We start from the raw sequence: 21,559 nt of genomic DNA, 5'->3' as shown, positions 1-21,559 counted from the left end.
CCAGCAGCCTGTCCAGCTCGTCCTCGGAGGCCAGCCACTCGGACGTCAGTGCCGGCAGCCGGCTCACGGCGTGGCCCGAGCAGTCCTCGTCCTCGGCCGGCACGTCGCAGGAGGGCCCGGGGCCGGCGGCCGCCCAGGCCCCCGGGGAGGCCGCGCCGGGCGCCTCGAGGCCGCCACCCAAGCCCCTGCGGCCGCGGCAGCTGCAGGAGGTCGGCCGCCAGAGCTCGTCGGACAGCGGCATCGCCACGGGCAGCCACTCCTCCTACTCGGGCAGCTTCTCGTCCTGCGCGGGCAGCAGCCTGGACGTGTGGCGCGCGGGCGACGAGTTCGGGTCCTCGCTCAGCCTGCCGCCCGCGGCCGGGGTGCCCGACCCCAGCCTGTGCGCCTGCCCGCCGGGGACGGCCGAGTACCAAGTGCCCGCTGCCCTGCGGCCACATTATGACACGCCACGCAGCCTGTGCCGGGACGCCAGGGACCAGACCGCCACCGCACAAGGCAGCCCCGACGACGGAGGGGCCGGGGACTTGGGTGGCCAGGCGTCCGCGGGGTGTCCCTCCGGCTGGCTGGGCGCGAGGCGGCGGGGACAGGCGGCGGAGGCCCCGGGCAGCGAGGCCCCCGGCGGGGCCTGGGAAGCAGGCAGTCCCCACGCGGGGCTTCCTCCGGCTTTCTTTTCCACTTGTCCCGTCTGTGGAGGACTCAAGGTAAACCCCCCTCCCTGAGAGCCGTGGCCCAGGCCCGCTGCTGCGGGGGGCTGGTTCGTCTCTCCCGACAGGAGGGGAGGGGGCGCCTTTGTGCTGCTGGCGGGGCCAGCCGCTGTGTGGCGCGGTGGGGAGGGCACAGCGGCGACAACCCCAGAGCCTCCTCCTCTCTGGGCGTGAGGCCTGCAGGGGGGGCCCACGGGACTGACCGGGATGCGGCCGGAAGTACGTTCTGGAAAAGAGGGGCAGGCGGGGGGCTGGCAGAGTCCCAGAGCCCGAGGATCAGGTGCTGGGGGCACAGGAGGGTGCTGTGTCCTAGGTGGCTCAAGCCGTGCCCTCGGGGTGAGCAAGGCTGGGGGCGCCCCTCGCTGGCCTGTGCCACTGCCTGCCTGCGGACGGCCACTCTCACACCTCAGGTCCGTCCCCTCCAGTGCACAGTCACCCCGCCCGACAAGTTAGGGCCCCCTGCAGCCGCCGCAGACCCCCGGTTGCCGGGCCAGGAGCACGGCACGTCGTGCGTACGAGAGCTTTACCGATCTGCCCCGCCCCGCCCCTCCTCTGCAAGGCAGCACCACTGCTGGCCCGTCCACCAGGGGAGGAAACTGAGGCTCAGGAGGTACAGGGGCTTGTAGGGTCTGGGTGTCCACGGCTCACCCGCCAGCCTTTCCCTGAAGCCGCAGCCTCCGGGGTGAGGGCCGGGCCGGGGGGCGGGGTGGTGATGTCCCTTCCACCAGCTAGCCCGGCAGGGCCAGCTTGCCAGGGGGCCCCTGTGGAAGCTCTCGAAGCTGCACCGTCCTCCCCCGCCACCCCCTGGCTGAGTTCGAGGCTGGAGCTCGGGCCTCCGGGGCCCGTCCCTTGGCATCCGGAGGGCACGTGGGCGCCCTCCGCGTCTGTCTGCTCGCCTGCATGGGGTGCGGCTGCGTTGCCTGGTTTGTCCATCGCTCTGCGGCTTCGTGCACCCGCGAGAGGCGGGGCCTGTGCGGCTCCGGGCTCCGGTTGGCGCCGTCCCGCGCTGTCCGGAGTCACCCCCATCGGGGGGCAAACAGCTCACCTGTAAATACGTGGCTCTGTACCTTCACCGTCGGCTGAAGACGTTGGTCGCTCTTACATTTTTGAAGTCTGACGCTGTTTGTAATACGTCCTTAGACTGGAAATAAAATTTTCTTTTCTTATGGTCTCGTTCTTTTCCGTCTGCCCGTCCTCTCCACCTCGCGCCCCGGCCCTCCCGGCGGGGCCCCTGTCTCTGAGATCTGGGGGCCTGTGGGTCACAGGGAGCAGCATGAGGCCTCGCCTCGTAGTGGCCTCAAGTCTGAACGCACCAGAGACCCGAAAAAGGAAAGGCGGCTCCCGACAGCCGTGTGTGTGTGTGTGTGTGTGCATGCATTTGCACGCGTGTGTGTCGTGCACGTGCAGCGCGTGTGCATGTGTGGTAAGTGTGCTGCGTACATTTGCATGCGTGTGTGTGCATGGCGTTTGCACATCTGGTGTGGAGCGTGTGCACGTGTGTGTGTGTTCACACGCACGCATGCGTCGTGTGTGGTGTGATGTTTGTGTGCGATGTAATGCACACGGGTGTGGTCTGTGTGGTGCGTGTGCATGCTCCTCTGTCCACTCGCGACCACAGTGAGGGCCTCGGTGGTCACGCGGGCTCAGGAGTGGCTCCCTGTGTCCAAGTGAGGGCTTTCTGGGCTAGTGAGTCCTGGCTCTGAGCCTGGGGCCCCCACCCCCTGCCGTCTCCCCCGTTTGGTGGCAGAGCTCCAGGGACCCCACCTCACGCCTGCACGCCCTGCCCTGGCACCCCCATCTCCGCCCTTGCTCACCACCCCGTTGGCGGGGGGTGGGGGCAGCTCCACAAGGGGAGCCGGGAGGACCCAGGTCCCCGTGGAGGCCGAGCTGGTTCCCGCCGCACCACAGTGCGAGGAAGGCCAGGCTTTGGGGGCTGAGCGGCACCCCGCCCCGCCAGCTGGGCCGCCTCAGGCCAGTGACTACACCTTTCTGAGCCTCAGTTTCCTCCTCCATGGATGGGGACAACAGTCCCTCCTCCCCTGGGCACACGGAGAGGGTCCCACGAGGTGACAGACACAAGTGTGCAGTAGGTGCCTGTTAAGGGGAGCTGTCACCAGACACCCCATCGTCCCCCCCGCCCCCGAGGCGCCCCGAGGCCGGTCTTGCTGCAGGACAAATGAGGCTGTGACTGGCGTCTGTTCCTGCCAGGGCCCCTCGTCGTCCGGGCTCGGGCCTGCTGCCCCCGACGGCCAGGCTGGACAGGCGTCCCTCCGCCCAGAGCAGACAGAGGCCCCAGTGGTGGAGAGATTCGGCCCCTCCCCACCACACCTGCCCCTTGTGGGCATCCTAGCTCCGGACTCCGGTCTCCTCGACTGAGACTGCTGGGACCTCAGGGGAAATCCGTTTGGGGGGCGAGGCAGGAGAGGCAGGCTGAGCCAGGTCGCCCAGGGGTGGGGCTTTGGCCGGGGGCGTGGCCTGGGCCGGAGGCGGCTTAGGCATCTGGTGTGATGGGGTGATGCGGGGTGGGGGGGGGGGGGGAGCAGGGCCGGGCCCTCCACAGCCGTGTGCGTCAGCCGCCCCGCACCCCGGGGTGGTCCTGTGTGTGGGGGCACAGGGGCCTTACCCGGTGGGGCTGGGCGCAACCAGAGAGGGCAGATGCGGACCAGGAGCCCTTTCTCCTGGTCTCTCTGGGGCCGTGTGCACCAGGGGGTGAGGGGTCCTGGCCCCCAAGGAGGGGGAGGTAGGTCGTCGTTTGTTCATTTTCCACGTTGCTCGTCGCGTCCCGCCCATGCCCGGGGCTGGGTTTGAGCCTGTGCCTGCGGGTCTGGCCCCTGGACGCGGGTGCGGCTGTCGGCACTTAGCGACTGATCCTGGGCTCCTGTGGGCAGACGGCCGGCCTCCTACGTCGGAGGGCGGTGTGTGGGGACTCCTGGGGGGCACCTGGCCTCCCGTCGCAGTGCTGGAGGTCGGACGCGACCTGCCCAAGCTCCAGGCCCGCACAAGGGCTCTTTAACACCAGGTGATGGGTTAGACCAGCTCAGCGTGCTCAGGGGTCCTCGAGCCTGGCCCAGGACCAGGGTTGGGGTGCCGTGTCTCGAGTCTGTGGCACCCAGCTGTGTCCCCGGGAGCAGCGTTTCGGGCCTCCGCATCCACATTCCCATCCGCAGCTGCCCACCAGGCCCCACCGTCGGGCTGTGATCCCCAGACCGCTGGCGATGCTGGACCCTTTTCGGTCCCTTGCCCTTGGCCCTGGCGGGGGCTTGTTCCTTGAGGGCTTCTGGCGATTGAAGCCCAGGTGGCAATGGATGTGCCGTCGTGGGCCACTGTCCCTCCCTCCCGGTCAGAGCCTGTGCTCAGCTCCGAGGCCACCAAAGCCCCTTCCTCCCCCGGGCCCGCATGTCGAATGAGGCGCCACCAAGAGTCCCCTCAGCTGTTCTGGGGGATCTGGCTCATCTCCCGTGGCCTCCGTGGCCCCCCCCACAGGCGGCCGCTGCTGGCAGCCGGCCGGCCGGTGGCGTCTGGGGGGTACGGGTCCCAGCCCCTGCGCGTCTGGTGGCCTCACGCCCTGCGGCACAGCCCCGAGCAGAGCCCGTAAGCAAGACTGTGTTTATCACAACAGGCGGCCCGGACTCGGCCTGGGGGCCACAGTCGCCAACCCCCTCCCCAGAACAGGGCAAGCGGGTGTCGGGGCTGGCGGGCCAGCTGAGGTCCCAGGGAGATAAGGAGTCTGGGCCTGTGTCCCCGGTAGGTGGCCCGACCCCGGCGCCCCAAGTCACACTTGGGTTAGCGTCCTGCTTCTCGGGCTGGGTGCAGGATGAGTGCGAGCCGGACGGACAGACTGACACATGTTCTCTTTGGTCCAGGGAGCAGCTGCCCCACCCCCTGGGCTTCTGATGACGCGTTCAGGTAGGCCCCAGCTTTGCACCGCCTCGGGACGGGGGAAGTGAGGGTCACGGTGGCTGTGGCTACGGCCGGCCAGAAACCGCACCCGACGGGGCAGCACGTGGAAGAGGGGCAGTGGTGGGAGCCAGGCCGGAGGGGGCTGTGGGCGGTGGGACAGCAGTGAGCAGCCGGGAGGGACCCTGGCCCTAGCGGGGGGCAGGCCCGGGGAGTGAGGGGCGGGTGGCGTGGCTGAGCGTGGCCAGCTTGCCCAGGGGGGTGTGTGGATGGAGCGGGCAGGCCCGGGCCGCCTTGGAGCCTCGGCCTTCGGGAGGGACCCCGTCCTTGAGATGACGGAGAACAGAGGTGAGGGGTCCCAGTGACGGGCAGGGAGGGGAAGACTTGGGGTCCCCCAAGCACAGTTAGAAGGTGAGCGCTGGGCAGAAGCGGGCTCTAACTCCGGGAAAGGCCTGGGAAGTTGAGGGAAGCTGAACTTTGGGCAAGGTTGGCCACGGGCAGGGTGGGGAGGGGTAGCTGGAGGTCAGGGCTCCTGACCTTATGCTCTTGGCAGGGCCTCTGGGCTGGGGGACCCTAATGAGCCCGGATTCTCCACCCTTCTTTGGAGATACAGGACACCTGTTGGGGCCGTCGCCTGCAGGCTGACCCGGAGGGGACGTCTGGGGGCAGGAGGGGGCGGGCAGGGCCATCGGCAAGCAGGGCCCACGGGAAAGCCCCACGCCAGCTGGCCTTGGGGCTCCCTGGGCGGGGATAGGGTCCTGGGGGCCACCTCTGACCATACCGGCCCCTGACATCCACTCGCAGACCGTCCTAGACACCTCCCCTACTGTCCGGCCGCCTCCTCATAGGGGCCTGTGGCCGCCTGTAACCCAGGCACGGGGTGTGCCCACAGCAGCAGCAGGTGGGGCCGGGGGCACAGGTGTCAGGATCTGCTAGAGGATGTGGGCCCTTCCCACTGAGGCCGGGGGCTGGGGACTGGGGCCCCGGGCCTGGCAGGGACAGAGACGAACTGGGCCCAGGGTTGTGTGGCCAGAGCCTTGGTGACGGCGGGGATGCCCAGGGCAGGCAGGACTTTTCAGCCCCTGAGGGGCTCTCCCAGCTCCACCCAGGCCTTTGCCTCTGCCTTTCACCTGTTATTCCTTCTTGTCCTCTATCCCTCGGTACATGCCTCCTTCTCCAGGCAGCCTGCCCTGATCTCTCCTGGCCTCACTAGTCTAGGTGCCTCCCCCATCCTCTCGGGTTACGTGGGGGAGGGTCTGCATCTGACCCTCTGTGTGCCAGCCCCCTCCCCCCAGGCTGGCTGGGGGAGAGTCCCACCCTGTTGGTGTGCAGAGCCCGCGTGGACACGGTGTGGCTGGGCCCTTCCCTGGTGCCCGCGAGGGGAGAGGGCCCTGGCCCTGAGCCACCTGCCAAGGCCACCGTCCGCTGGGAGGAGGCTTCCTCACCTGTGGTAGATTCTGTGTGCTACGAATGCAGCAGGGCCACCGAACCCCTCACCTCGGAGCCGAGATCTTCCGGGGACTGAAAACAGCCTGTTCTTCGCTTGATAAGTGCACACACGCTCTTCGAACTGCCAAACAGAGCAGGCCTGGTGGCATGACCTCGCTGGGCCCCGAGCGGATCCGGGCACCAAGTGCCCTAAGCCTGGCTCAGAAGCTGAGTGTGCCCAGGGCCCTCTCCCTGTTCCTCGGGATCAACACGTCCCGCTTTGCCCAAACCGGGAAGGTGGCCACCCCACGTCCAGCAGGAACCTGCCTTCCCTCCTCGAGCACCCTGGTCAGCTCGGTGCAGCCAGAGTCTGTGACGGCCGTTGCCCGATGCTCGGGCCCTCCCTCCCCTTCTCTGCGGCGGGGTCGTGGGTCTTCCTCATCCGGGGCCCATCCCTGCTCCCAGTCTCCTGCACACCCCGCCCCGCCACGTCCAGGCCTCCCCGGGGGTCTGGAGCCTCTCCTGGGAGCCCCACGCCCTCCAGGCCTGCTCATCAGCACTGACGGGCGGCCCCATCTGCATGGGGACCCGAGGTCTCCCTGCGGGGTCAGTGAGAGGAACACGGGAGCAGTTTTCGGGGCTTGGAAGGCCGCGGGCATCAGTGTTAATGTGTTTTATATCAGTAAAGTGGGGGCAGCATCCCGAGGGGGTCCCACGCTGCGCTGCAAGAAGGGGGACCCTCGGGGGCCCCCAGGCCGGGAGGGGCAGGAACCGCGTGACTTGCTTTGGCTCATGGAGTCTGGTGAGTGACCCCACACGGCTGGGCCCAGTCTGGCTCTGCCTGACCACCACGTGCTCCTGGCCTTGGCCGGAGCTCAGGGTCTCTGTGGCCCCAACCTCCCCGCTGGGAGCAAGCAGGCAGTATTGTGCCCCCCACCCCGGCCTTGCTGGGGCAGTTAAAGGGCAAGAGGGCGACAGGCACCCGGGGTCTACCTGCTGAAGCCCCCAGCCCTGGGTTTGGCTCCCTTGACCCGCGGACAGCAGCTCAGAGACAGGATGTCCCGTGCGGCTTTCCACCGCCTTTATCCGAGGAGCAGGGAGCTGGCCGGCCCACCCCATGTGTCTGTGCCCCGAGGGGACCCTGAGGACAGGAGTGTGGGGGAGTCTGCTGGACAACAGCCAGACAGGACATCACCCTGGGTCCCCTGAGGCTGGGGTCCTTCCTTGTGGCCCGGTGTGCAGGGCCGTGGGGCCAGGTCAGGTGCATCTTGGCAGCCGGCTAAGGGGCCGCACTCCCTTGTCCCCTGGCTCGTGCCGCAGCCCCTCCAACACCCTGGGTTGGGGGGGGGGGTGCAGAGTGAAATGGGGGAGGAGCAGGGGCACCTTTCTTGGGTAGGGAGGACTTGAAGTGGCTGGGGCCATCCCGGAGGAGTGTCACTGTGGATGGGAGAGGGATTTATTGTGGAGATGCACTGGTACAGAGGGGGGTCTCTGAGGCCTGGAGCCAGGGAGTGACCCAGGAGGACAGCCCAGGGGGTTGAGTGTGGGTGGCGGGGGGGCTGAAGATAGAACGATGGGTCACTTGACTGCAGTGGCCACAGGGGCATCCACGGGGACATCCACGGGGGCAACTCAGCAGTGATTAGCCCACTGCAGGTGCAGAGGTGCGGGGAGAGGGGCACACCCTTTCCAGCTCAGTGGTGAAGGGGAGAGAAAGGAGGTGCTGGGTCCTGGAGGGACACGGGTGCTGGGCAGTTCTGGGGGAGTCCAGGAACCGGGGGCCAGGAGGTCCCCCAGGCTCAGGGTGGGGGGGCACAGGATGGGAGGGGTGCCGGAGTGGGGGTGGGGAGCTCTCGGGGTGGGGGGGGCACAGGACAGGAAGGGTGCCGGAGGGGGGGTGGGGAGCTCTCGGGGTGGGAGGGGGGTGCAGGACGGGAGGGGTGCGGAGGGGAGGTGGGGAGCTCTCGGGGTGGGGGGGGCACAGGACAGGAAGTGTGCCGGAGGGGGGGTGGGGAGCTCTCGGGGTGGGAGGGGGGTGCAGGACGGGAGGGGTGCGGAGGGGAGGTGGGGAGCTCTCGGGGTGGGGGGGGCACAGGACAGGAAGGGTGCCGGAGGGGGGGTGGGGAGCTCTCGGGGTGGGAGGGGGGCGCAGGACGGGAGGGGTGCGGAGGGGAGGTGGGGAGCTCTCGGGGTGGGGGGGCGCAGGACAGGAAGGGTGCCAAAGGGGGGGTGGGGAGCTCTCGGGCTGGGAGGGGGGCACAGGACGGGAGGGGTGCCGGGGGTGGGGGGTGGGGAGCTCTCTGCCGAATAGTCTACAGGGTCAGCCCAGCCCTCGGCCGCCCCCCCCCCAGAGACTCACTGTCCTTTCTCCCCGCAGGAGCCGCGGGGCCTGAGAGACCGTGGGGGGAGGCGCCCCCCTACGTGAACATCCCCGTCAGCCCCTCCTCCAAGACGCAGCTGCACTACATGGGCCTGGAGCTGCAGGGCGCCGGCGCGGGGGTCCGAGGTGGGTCCCCCCCCCCCCCCCGGGGCCTCGGGGGCCTTCCCCTCCGGGGGGAGCTCCTCCCCCAACGCCCCCAAGTCCACGCTCCTGCTGACTGTGTCCCCTGAGGGCGTCACCCCACCTGCCTCGCAGCTTGGCCCCCCCCCCCCCCCCCCCCCGTCCCCCATCGCCCCTCCCGGGCCGTCGGGGCGGAGGCCTCTGCGGGAGGCGTGGGCCCCGCGGGGCTGACCCGAGGCCGGGGCTGCTTTCAGGGGCCGGCGCCTCCCGCTACGCACAGATCGACATCACGGCCACCGAGGCGGCCCACAGGGCGGGGGCCCAGCACGCACAGACCCGGGAGGAGCGGCTGCCCGAGCTGGAGCAGAGGAGGAAGGGGGCCCCGCGGTGAGGACGGCTCCGCGCAGAGCAGGCCTCCCTCCTGCGGCCGGCGGGCGAGGGCACGGGGGGGGGGGGGCCCGTCATCTTTGCCGCATCCCCGGTGGTCTGGGCTCCGTGACGGCGGTCTCCTGGTCGCGACCCCACGCGCTCCCCGCCCCCGCGGTCACTGGCGCCCAGACCCAGCCTCCGTAAGTCACGCCGGAGCTCGGGCAGGTCAGGAAGGGCCATGCGTCCAGGTGCCAGCTTGCCGCTTGCTGGCGCCGCGTCTCAGCCGAAGGGGGCCGGGGGATCGCACAGCAGTTTCCGTGGCGCTGGGACGCAAACTGCCCCCATTCCACGGGCGAGGTGGCCACCCGACTGATGACAGACATGTCCTCGGAAAACACGTGTCCCCAAGCCCCAGCAAGGCCAGACCAGGCCCCGCCTATGCCGAGCCACCTGCCGTCCCCCCGGTTACCCCCCCTCTGCAGCAGCCTCCAGCTGCGCCCCCTCCTGGGTCACCCCTGTCCCGTGCCGGGTGACGGCACCAACGAGCGCTGGGGGCAGGAGGACTCTTCCACCTTCAGACCTGTCAGGCTGCCCACGTCGCCCCCACGTGTGGTCACCTGACTGCACGGCTTAAGACCCATTACAGTGAGTCATGTAAATAGTTCAAAATTGTTAATGTTCTATTTTTAATACGCACATTATTTTCCTGAAGGATGAGGCGACTTCTTTCTTTTTTTTTTTTTAAATTTTTTTTTTTTTTTTCAACGTTTATCTATTTTCGGGACAGAGAGAGACAGAGCATGAACGGGGGAGGGGCAGAGAGAGAGGGAGACACAGAATCGGAAACAGGCTCCAGGCTCCGAGCCATCAGCCCAGAGCCCGACGCGGGGCTCGAACTCACGGACCGCGAGATCGTGACCTGGCTGAAGTCGGACGCTTAACCGACTGCGCCACCCAGGCGCCCCGAGGCGACTTCTTTCTTGTGCTGTGTCTGGAGCGGGCCGTGGCTTCGCTTGACCCTGGACATGGTTCTGTCATCTTGAAACAGCACAGGTGCTCAGGGCCGCGGTTACCCCCGACCTTGGCGGGTCTGGGTGGGGCGTCCGTAGGTGTTTCCTCCCCGTGGTTCCTGTGGCCTTGGGGAAGTTATGTGGCATTTTCATGGCTCAGAGAGCTGGAGGGGGTGGTCGTGGCTCCACTGGCCAATGGGCATCTGGGTGTTGGGAAGTTTCCAGACATTCCCGGGGCTTCCTGACATTCCTCCTTAGGCATGAAAGGGAAGCACCGGGCTGGGCCCTCTGACCGTCATCTCAGAGATGAGATGGGGTCTGTTCTGCCTGACCAGGGTCTCCACCATAGCCCCCTCAGATGCCTCCCATCCATCCACCCATCCATCCCATCATGCATCCATCATCCACCCATTACCCATCACTCGTCACTCATCCACATCCGTTCATATCCCTCCCCCCCACCACACCCCTGATCCACTAAGGGCCCAGCCAGTACAAGGGTAGCACGTGGGGCTGACCCTCCGTATGTCCTCCTCGGCTGAGATCCCTCAGGTCGGTGGGTTTCCCAACACCAGCACCCTTTTCCTCGCCCGGTCTTCTGAGCCGACACCTGACTGCTGGGGAAGCTTGTGAGTCAAGGCAGAAGGAAGGAGGCTCGGCCCTGAGCCTGTAGGGGCAAATGTCCTGGGTGGGATGCAAAGGCCTCAGGGTTGATCCTGTGAACAAGTCAGGCTCTCAGCCCGAGAGGCCCCCACTAGCACGCCCTGAACAAGATTCTGGGGTAGACGTCCCTTTCAAATTACAAGGTGGGGAGCGAAGCACGGCCTGCACACCGCGGTCCAGGGCTCCAGCAGTGAGGGGTTGCCCTCTGGGTGGGAGGGGCTCAGATGTCCACACACATCAGCTCCGGGACAGGCAACTCGGGGTCCTGGGCCTTACCAGCGACCTTGAGTGGGTGGTGTCTGGGGTCCACTCTTACTCAAAATGAAGTAAGGCTGCTGTGTTTTTGTGACACTGAAACAGGGTCATGGATGTGTTAGGCATTCTCAGCTCCCCGAGGGGCTCAGCCACCATGAGCGCGGGTGAGGAAGGTGTGCTTTGGCAGGGAGGGCCTCGGCCGAGGCCAAGGGTGACCGCCCTCCAGCCCAGGAGGCCTCAGAGTGTGGGGGGCTCAGCCAGCTGTGGCGGCCACACAAGCAGAGCAGGGGTCAGCCCCCCGTCCTTCCAGAGCCGTGAAGGGCTGCACGGCGCTCAGTGGCCAGAGCCCAACACCGGGGTCAATCCGGCAGAGCGGCTGCAGCTGCCAGAAGGCGAGGTGCACAGGCCACTGTGTGGCCGTGGAGGGGTTGGGGGCCCCTGCGTAGCCGAACCCAAGTTCCATCTGCCGGAAACACAGCAGAGACGATCTCTGAGACGTCAGGTTTGCAGCAGGAAAAGGGGTTTGTTCAAGAGGCAGCCGAAGGAGGAGACGGGAGTGGAGGGAGGGGGTGTGAAGGGGGAAGGGGGTGGCGGTTGGGGGGCAAGCCTCAAATCCACCTCCTCAAAGGAGGGGGGTCGGGGGGAGTCTGAAGGCGAAGGAAAAGGTCTGGGTAGAAGCTGCGGCTGTGATCAGTCCCATTAATGCTTTGGTTTGCCACTTTCACCGGGACCCCGACTCGAGCCCGGGAAGGGCTGGCTCCCACCTTTGTGGAGAGGTGAGAGACGGCCCCGGCCCGGATCCCCGCAGCCTGCCCCACCTCCCTGGCGCGCCCTCGGGTGCCCTCTGGCCTTTGCGGGCTCAGGCTGGGGCCCTGCGGCATCGCGCACGCGGCTGGAGGCCGGGTTGGGCTTGGTGTCTTAGCTCTGGGACATCCGTGTCAGATGGGAGACCTCACCGTCTTGGGCGCACAACCTGGCCTCGGTTTCGGATACAACACGGATTCGCTACTTGTGTGTGCCGCGGAAGCGTCACCACAGTGCGTCTATCCTTAACCGTCCATCTCGGCAGAGTTACCACATTTCCCTTTGCCTCCCTTAGCGAACATCTCCTCCCTTAGCGACTTTCAAAGATACAACACGGTGTTGTCAGCCGCGGTTCCCGTGCTGCGCACGTCCCCCCACCGTTGCGCGACTGGACCTTTGTACCTCTTGACCCGCTTCACGCGTTTTGTCCGGCCCCACCTCCGGCACCTATGAGCTCTGCGGTTTTTCTTCAAGATTCCACATGTGAGTGAGAGCATGCGGTATCCACCCTTCTGACTTATTTCGCTTAACATAACGGCCTTCAGGTCCATCCACATTGTCGCAAATGGCAGGACTTCCTTTTTCACGGTTGAACGGTATTCGTGTGTGTGTGTGTGTGTGTGCGCACACACACGCACTACGATCTTAACCCACTCATCCATCAACGGACACTTAAGCTCTTCGGTTGTTTCCGTGCCTCGACTACAGGGGCTAATGCTGCAGTGGACATGGGGGGGCAGGTATCTGAGTTGGTGTTTTTGTTTCCTTTGGATAAATACCCAGAAGAGTCATTGCTGGATCATGTGGTAGTTCTTTCTTTTTCTTTTTCTTTCTTTTCTTTTCTTTTCTTTCTTTATTTCTCTCTCTCTCTCTCTCTCTCTCTCTCTCTCTCTCTCTCTTTCTTTCTTTCTTCTTTCCTTTTTTGAGATCTGAGGAACCTCCATCCTGTTTTCCACAGCAGATGCACCGACTTACATTCATTCCCGCCAACAGTGCACGAGGGTTCTCTTTTCCCGGCATCCCCGCCAACACAGGTTACTTCCGGTCTTTTTTATAACATCCATTCAGGCAGGTGTAAAGGGATTTCTTGTTGTGGTTGTGATTTGCATTTCCCTGATGATGAGTAACATTGAGCATCTTTTCACGTGTCTGTTGGCCATCTGTAGGTCTTTGGGGAAGAAAGGCTATTTAGGTCCTCTGTTTTTTAATGAAAATGTTTTTCTTTTTTTAATGTTTACTTTTTATTTATTTTTATTTATTTTTTTATTTTTGGGACAGAGAGAGACAGAGCACGAACGGGCGAGGGGCAGAGAGAGAGGGAGACACAGAATCGGAAACAGGCTCCAGGCTCCGAGCCATCAGCCCAGAGCCCGACGCGGGGCTCGAACTCACAGACAGCGAGATCGTGACCTGGCTGAAGTCGGATGCTTAACCAACTGCGCCACCCAGGCGCCCCAATGTTTATTTACTTTTTGAGAGAGAGCAACAGTGTGAACAGGGGAGGGGGAGAGAGAGAGAGAGAGAGAGAGAATCTCAAGCAGGTTCCATGTTGTCAGCATAGAGCCTGACTTGGGGCTTGAACTCACGAACCATGAGATTATGACCTGAGTTGAAATCAAGAGTCAGACGCTTAACTGACCGAGCCACCCAGGAGGCACCCCCCCCCCCAATTTTTTTCTATTGTCTCAGTTATTTATATATTTTGGATATTAACTCCTTATCAGATAAGGCCGTCATTTCATTTTTCTTGATGGTCTCCTTTGCCGAGCAGAGGCTTTTTTGTTTGATGCAGTCCCACTTTTTTTCTTTTGCTTTTGGTGTCAAATCCAAAAAATCACCACCAAGAGTGATGTCAGGGAGTTATCAGCCTGTGTTTTCTTCTAGTTTTACGGTTTCATGTTTTACTTTCAAGTCTTTAATCCATTCTGAGTTAGTTTTGTGCATGGTGTGAGGTAGGGGTCCAGAGGCTGTCCCGTTTTCCCAAACCATTTATTGAAGATGGTCCCTCCGCTATTGTATTCTCATTTTTGTATTGTATTCTTAGCCCCTCTGTTGTAAACTAATTGACCATTTAAGTTGTGGGCTTATTTCTAGGCTCTTTATTACGTTCTATTGATCCATGTGTCTGTTTTTATGCCGATGCCCTACTGTTTTACTACAGCTTTGTAATATGGTTAGAAATCAGGGAGGGCGATGCCTCTAGCTTTATTCTTTTTTCTCAAGATTGCGCTGGTTCCTTAGTCTTTTGAGGTTCCATACAAATTAGGATTTGTTCTATTTCTGTGAAAAATGCCATTGGAATTTTGGTAGGAACTGCACTGAATCTGCAGAATGCTTTGCGTAGTACGGACCTCCGAACAATAGCAATTCATCCCATCCGTGAGGACAAAGTATCTTTCCGCTTATTTGTCTTCAAGTTCTCTCATCAATGTCTTATAATTTTCAGTGAACAGGTCTTCTGCTTCCTTGGTTAAATTTATTCCTACACAATTTATGTATGTGATGCAATTATAAATGGGAGTTTCTTAGTTTCCCTGACAGCTTGTTATTATCCTGTGACTTGACTGAAATTAATTAGCTTTAACAGGGGTGCGTGCATGTGTGTGTGTGTGTGTGTGTGTGTGTAGACTTTAGGGTTTTCTATATACGCTCATCATGTCATCTGCAAATAGTGAGTTTCGCTTCTTCCTTTCCAATGTGGATGCTTTCTGTTTCTTACCTGACGGCCGCGGCTAGGACCTCCATCCATACTTGAATATGGTGGCCGGCTTGTCACATAGGGCCTCTACTGAGGACACCTCATCTTGGAAAAGCAGAATATGAGGGACTGCCCACCAGTAGGAAAGCGATGAAAGCAATGTGCAGCTGCTACAACAAAAGGCTGCTAAGTGCCCGGATGGGAGACCCCACGAGACGCCGGTGGGGAGCAAAGCGGGGTGTGCAGGGGTGCACAAGCAGCCTTCCGTTTGTTCCCACACCTGTACACACGGGTGCTCACTGGAGAGGACCCAGCAGGAGGACCATGCCCCTGGTCTCTGGGGAGGGGGCTGCAGGAGGGGCAAGGAAGCCTCGCCGAGATGCTAGGACACACAGATTGGAATAAAGAGTGATTCACACATGTGTCCCCCCCACCGGCCGAGGGGAAGCCGAGGCCCCTCATGCCAGGTCTTTCCCTTCTCTGTCCCAGAGGTGACGGTGCTCCCCCATTTCCCCGCACCTCCTCCTCACCATCCCTTCACACACTGTCAGTCTGTGTGAACAGCACCTACGGTGGGAATCCCTGCGGCCTCCTTCTTCTCAGCGTCCATTCTGCTGCGGTCCCGACCTCGAGGTGCCACCCAGTTGTCATGGGTCCACATGGACACCCAGGGGCCCCGCCCCACCATGGACGATGTGGCTCCAAAGTCCCGAAACGGCCTCTGGGAGTGGGCACTCGGGCGGGCCAGGGCGCAGTAGGAGGGAGCGGTGGGTCGGAGCCCGCGTGTCCCGGCTTTCCGGGATTTGCCACGTCGCCTCCCGAGCTGGCTGTAAACGCACGCCGAGAGAAGAGCCCTGAACGGGCCGCCTTGGTGCCCAGATGGCACCTCACGGGTCACTCCCTTCCCTCCCCCTATCACTAGTGGGACAAACGCGCTCACTGGACGCAGGGACTTTCTGTCCTTGAGTTGCCCACCTTGGTCTTTTGCTCTCTCCTACTGAGTTATCAAGAGACAGTAACACTGGCTTGAGGATGTTTAAGTATTTTGTACCGGAGATCCATCCCACGTGATTTCAAGCCAAACCTTCCTACCAGGATTGTGACAAGGACAGCCCCGCCCCCGCCCTTTCAACTCCACAGACACTCGCACCAGGCCCTTTGAGCCACCTCTGAACCCGCGCGTGCCGGACGTCTGGGCTCCTCATCTCTAGACCCACACCCCCGCAGCCCGTCCTCACACTAAGTGCACACCTACGTCCTTCCCCTCCGTGCATTTACGCCGGGATTTTGGTCAGATCAATATTCCAACGGCATGTTCTGTCGGCACGTGAGGATTCTAGCTCCACCGCAGGTTTTCCGGAGTGCCACTCTCCTCACGGTCGCCACCGCACGCGCTCGGCTGTCCCACGGCTGCGTACATCTCAAGATAGTCCAACGTATGAGGCTGCCCTCAACTTTATCTTCTTGAATGAGTCTCTTCTGGAACGTTCTGACCTGCTCCCTTTGGGAGCCTCCTGTGCAGCTCTAACCACCCCCCCCCATCAATGTCTCTCTGGGTCGGATCCCTTCCTCCTGGGTCCAGTGTCTCCTGGGTCAAGAAGACTTGATTCTTCCTTTAAGGATCGCTTCCCCTGGTAGGAGCCGAGGGCAGGGTGTGAGGGCAGGTCTGAGAGCCTATGTGCTCAGGAAACGTCTACCTCCACTTTCACGCTTACTGTGAGCGTGGCTGGGTGTACGATTCTAGACTGGAAAGGGTTTTCCTTCAAACTCTTGACCGCGCTGCTCCGTGCTCCCACTGCTGGCGGTGCTCCCAGCACCACTCGTCATTCTGAGCCCCGTCCTCCTCTCCGCGGGATACTCAGAATCTTGTCTCTGCCTCCGCTGCTTTTAAATTTACCAGTTATGGGGAGCCTGGTGGCTCAGTCAGTTAAGCATCCGGCTTCGGCTCAGGTCATGATCTCTGGGTCCGTGAGTTCGACCCTGCTCGGGCTCTGTGCCGACAGCTCGGAGCCCGGAGCCTCCTTCGGATTCTGTGTCTCCCTCCCTGTCTTCCCCTCCCCCACTCACACCCTCTCTCCAAAAAAAATGTCAATTACTACTTTCACATCTTATATTGGGGTCTTTCATTCTGGAAAGTTGCTCTTCAGTTTCAGGGGCTTTTCTTGGACATTCTGAGGTCTCCTCTCTGGTCTCTCCTGGGTCCTGCTCCTCTCCTCTCCTGACTCCTGGGCCACCGGCTTGTCCTTTCAGTTTGTACGTGATTTTCCATCTCCTTCTGTGGTTCTTTGTGCGATGCCCTCCTTTTTCACATCCGTTTGGGGGTTTACTTCCGCCATCAAACGTACATTCCCTAGAGCTTGTCCCTGCTTCTTACGCACCGTATCATTGCACGGATGCGCTTTTCTCTCTCCGAGGAGTTTCTCAGTTACAATTTACAAACAGAAAGCCACACCAATCTAAAGTGCACAGCTTGGCACACTTTTACACACGTATGACCCGTGTCCCCACCATCCAGGAGATAGAGGGCATTCCCCATCACAGAAGTTCCTTCCGGCACTTTCGAGGCCACGCCCACCCCAGCAGGTGACTATTTTGACCTCCTTTCCTAGCAATTGACTCTGTCTCTTTCACATTCCTCTTCTTTCGTTCAGAATGTTGAGATTCTTCTCCATTGCTACATTAGCTGTTCATTCTTTTTGAGCTGCTCCCACACTGGAGCTTTTCTGCCTGTTGTGTGGGACTGGATGAGATAAACTTGAACGCAAGTTGCACCACATTCTTGTACAGGCCTTTGGTGGACCTACCCCCTTAACTCTCCCGCAAATGCACGCGATCAGCAGGGCACACGGTGAGCGAACGTTTAGTTCCAGGAAGAAACTGCCGACCCTTGCCGTGGACTCTTCTCATTTCAGTCGTCCTCGTGGGTGTGTAGGGCTGGCTCCTCCCACGAATTTGCATTTTTCTGATGACTAATGGCCTTGATCACCTGTTCATGTGCTTGCTGGCCACCTGGATGTGTCCTTTGGTGAAGGGCCTGTTGAAGTCTCGTGTCCATTAAAAAAGCGGGTTTGTGGAATTTTGGACCTGGGCCCGGTCTCAGACATGGCCTTGAGACCATTCCTCATTCTCTGCTTGGCCGGTTGACAGTCTTAACGATACACCTTGACGAGAAGTTTCTGATTTTGATGAGATGCAATCTTTGTTCCTTTTTCTTTTATGGTTGGAGCCTTTTGGGGCCTGTTTTAGAAGTCTCTGCCTACCCTCTGGTCAGAAAGATGCTCTCGTTTTCTACAAACTTCCACAGCTGGGCCCATGAATCGCCGTGGATTATTTTGCATGCTTCTGGTCAGAAAGATGCTCTGTTTTCTAGAAGCTTCTTCCACAGCTGGGCCCATGAATCGCCATGGATTATTTTGCATCCCTCTGGTCAGAAAGATACTCTCTTGTTTTCTAGAAGCTTCTTCCACAGCAGGGCCCATGGATCGCCGTGGATTATTTTGCATTCCTCTGGTCAGAAAGATGCTCTCTTGTTTTCTGGAAGCTTCCACAGCTGGGCCCATGGATCGCCGTGGATTATTTTGCATCCCTCTGGTCAGAAAGATGCTCTCGTTTTCTAGAAACTTCCACAGCTGGGCCCATGAATCACCGTGGATTATTTTGCATGCTTCTGGTCAGAAAGATGCTCTGTTTTCTAGAAGCTTCTTCCACAGTTGGGCCCATGAATCACCATGGATTACTTTCCCCCAAACATGAGTTTCTCCAACTTCATTTACTGAAAAGTTTCTCTCCTCAAACTAGAAGTTTCCAGTTCTTTCCTCCAGAATCTAGAGGTTCTATTTGGTTCTTGGAGTCTGTTAGCTTGTTCTTGGAGACAGTTCTGAGTCTGTCCTGTATTCCGTAAACAAACAACGACAGGACTGCTGTATCCCCATGCATTGGGATCATCATGGCCACTCCAATCTGTCTTCAGCCTGTGGCTGCCTGTGTTGACTCCCGTCTTCGTGCCTGATTATTTTCAACTCTGCATTTGTGAACAATTATGCTTGGGTTTGAGAACTAGGGCAGTTCCTTCCAGAAAGGGTTCTTTTAACGTCTGCCAGCCCAGAAACACCAGACCTGCTGTTTGTGGTCTGAGGCCCAGGACCCAGGCACGGACTCTGGCCCTCTAGTCCCCCCGTCTGCACAGGAGCCAGCCAGCCCCCACTTCCTGGGGCAGGCGGAGGGGTCCAGGTTCGTGTGGAGGCCCTCCCCTTAGGCGCCCTCCCCTTAGGCACCCACCGCACACCAGCTCATGGCCCTGGATGTCCACATCCGCGGGATGGACGCGGAGTCTCGCACTGCACTGCCTTCCTGGGCTCTTGTGGTTTGTCTCGCCCTGGTCACATCGTCCCAGGCTGTCCCATTTCCACCGCTCCTCAGGAGGGAGGCCGACTCCCCAGTGTGGCGGCTCCTTGCAGTGAGTTAGAGCCCCTAGCCCAGTCACACTGTCACCTGTGGTTGCACATTTGCCCGGAGGCTCACTCTGACCATGCGCCCCCCCCCCCGTTTGATGTGTAGTATTTTCACTGACATTCAATTAAAAGTATTTCCTAACTTCAAATAGCATTTCTTCTTTGGCCCACGTGTGTTTTTAAAGTTCCTAAATGTTCTTATTTTAATTGTCTCTTTGTTACTGAGGGCCTCCTTTGTTGCACTGAGGGCCAAGAACATGATCTGTATGATCTAACCTTGCTGCTAAGTTACTGGAATCTTCTGTGTCCTGGTACACGGTCAGCTTTTAAAATGCTCGTGTGCACTAAGCACGTGTTCTCTCCAAAGGGCACAAGGAGATCACACCTGCTGTCTGCAGTGCATCCATCTGTGTCCTCCATCAGTGACCTGAGCTGCTGTGCGGAGAAGCTGGCACAGGGGCGGCGAGTTCAACAGAAATGAGACATAGAGGGTAAAAGCCAATGAAAGAAAACTAACAAACAATGGAGGGAAATCAGCGAAGCCGAAGCCGGCTCTGGGGGAGAATGTCTAAAACTCGACAAAGCCTCGGCTAGACTGACCGGGGGGTGGGGGAAAGGGGGGACAGCAGAATCCAGCAGCAGGAACAAAAATGGGGCTCCACCGCGGACCCGATAGGCATCAAGGGAACAACTTTACGCCAACTGTTTTGACAACTCAGATAAAATTGCTCAGATACAGCCCTGTATCTAGCCTTAAAAACCGAGTTCTTAATCAAACTCTTGGCACCAGGGACACCGTGGGCCCAGGAGGCTCCAGCAGGAAGGCTGGGGCACGTCAAGGGGGAAGGAATGCCACTGCTGCGCCGGCCACGGCAGAGCCTGGCAAGGGACGCTCCCGGCTCGCCTCAGTCCGATGTGACAGCAAGTGTGACGCGCTTCATGCGGCAAGAACAAGGCCCACGGGCCCGTGTCCCTCGCGGGTACACGCAAGCTAAGGCATGGCGCTCGGGGAGAAGCGACACGAGAGGGCGTGCGGACACGCGGGGATCCGGGACGCAGGGCGTGAGGTCATTATATGAAAACCACAAACCGAGGTGAGAAGACACCACAGACAGTGGCATTCGGCACGGAACACGCGGGGAGAAATGCAATGAAAACGTGCAGCGTCTGTGTACAGAGAGACGCAGGGCGGGCTAAATAAACGGGGCACACGCAACGCGAGAGGCTCGAGACTCGATCCCAGGATGTCGATTCGCCCCAGAGCGAGCCGCGTACTCAAGGTGACCCCTGTCAAAATTCTAGTCGCTTTTGCAAAAACCAAGAAGCTGACTCCAGGATACACACGGAAATGCTAAGACCCGGGATGAATCTTTAAAAACAGGAGGGAAACGCACACCCCCCGATTCCAAGCCTTGTTCTAAAGCTACTGTAATGGGGACAGTGATAGCACGAGGACGGTCTAGAAACAGCCACACCTGTGTGTCACTTGAGTTTTCACAAAGGCACCAACCCAGGAAACGAAGAGGAAGACGTGTGTATGAAGAGGGCACTGGAACACAAGGAAGCAAGCGGCCGCCCTTAGCGGCCGAGGGCGTGCAGTCAGGTGCAGGGCCCCGCTGGACGGAGCGCACACGCGCAGCGAAGCGCCTCCTCGCGGTCGGGCTCCGTGAGCGGATGGTCGAGCGCAGGCAGAAGCGAGCTCCGGGGAGAAAGGCGGGTTCGCCCGCGGGCGGGGGGCTCGTCCTCGGGCACCTGCAGCCGTGAGCGCACACGGGGCAGAACGACGCGCGCCTGGGCTCCAGGTGCGCGCGCCCCCTCCTCGGCGCTCGAAAAGTAACCAAACCCCGGGGACGGGCCACCCCGCCAGCGGAGCCCTCCAACGCGCAGCGAGAACGTCCAGTAGACTGGACCCCAAGCCTCTCGCGCCGTCCTGCCGGTCGGTGGCACCGCGAAAGCAGTCGGGGCCGTCCTGCACGCTGGGGTGAACGCATCCCGCGGGACCATCGCTACCACCAGAAGCCTGCTGGGCGCATGAGCACACGGGGACGTTCACCACGGGGCTCCCAGCCTGCGTTACCACCCAGACCCGGAAACAACTCGACTCCAAAACGTCCAACAAGCGCATCACGGAATACTACGCGACAGCGGAAAGGTACACGCTTCCGTGAAATGATATGATTGCATCTCGACACGCCAGCTAGAAGCCACACCGCCCCCAACCCCACACAACTGTGCGCTCTCATTTCTCGCCCATGAAGTTCAAACAGGGAAGCCCAGCTTTACTGAATCAAGAAAGCGATGCCTGGGTCAGAGACAGACTGGGTGGTTCGAACAGCAGGCGTCTGTCAGTTCTGGAGGCCGGAAGTGACGATCAAGGTGGGGGCAACGGGGTTCTGGCGAGGCCTGCTTCCCGGACCACAGACGCAGACTTCCTGCTGCGTGCCCGCACCATGGAGGGCCAGGGGGCTCTCTGGGGCCTCTTCTTACAAGGACCCTGGTCCTGTGTGCAGCTCCTCCCTCGTGATCTGATCACCCCAAGGCCCCATTCCCGACACCCTCACTGTGGGAATTAGGTTCTGGTGTATGAATGTGGGGGGGCCACGGGCCACGTGGTCAGCTGTAGGAGAGGAGTGTGGTGGGTCATCTCCACTTGTCGACCCGGGGTTGGGTTCCTGAGCACCCACTCGGGGGGACTCCTGGGCCCCGGCCTGGGGCCCAACACAGTACCGGCTTCCTCCAGTGACAGAGGCAACGACAAACCATGAAGACCCGTCTGGTTC

The 21,559-nt window shown here is 61.0% G+C and overlaps 1 protein-coding gene across 1 annotated transcript in view; it reads left to right on the top strand.

The window, feature by feature from the left end:
- Positions 1 to 1,870, top strand: part of DOK7 (docking protein 7) — an 11,002-nt gene extending 9,132 nt beyond the window's left edge. Inside the window, exon 5 of the mRNA XM_030314517.1 lies at positions 5 to 1,870. Within this exon, the coding sequence (XP_030170377.1) occupies positions 5 to 719 (715 nt within the window). The 3' untranslated portion in view covers positions 720 to 1,870. The remainder of the gene's footprint in view (positions 1 to 4) is intronic.
- The last annotated feature ends 19,689 nt before the right edge of the window (positions 1,871 to 21,559 follow it).

This window comes from Lynx canadensis, chromosome B1 (assembly GCF_007474595.2).
Source record: "Lynx canadensis isolate LIC74 chromosome B1, mLynCan4.pri.v2, whole genome shotgun sequence".
Classification (NCBI taxonomy): Eukaryota; Metazoa; Chordata; class Mammalia; order Carnivora; family Felidae; genus Lynx; species Lynx canadensis.
This window is presented reverse-complemented; position numbering and strand designations above follow the sequence as displayed.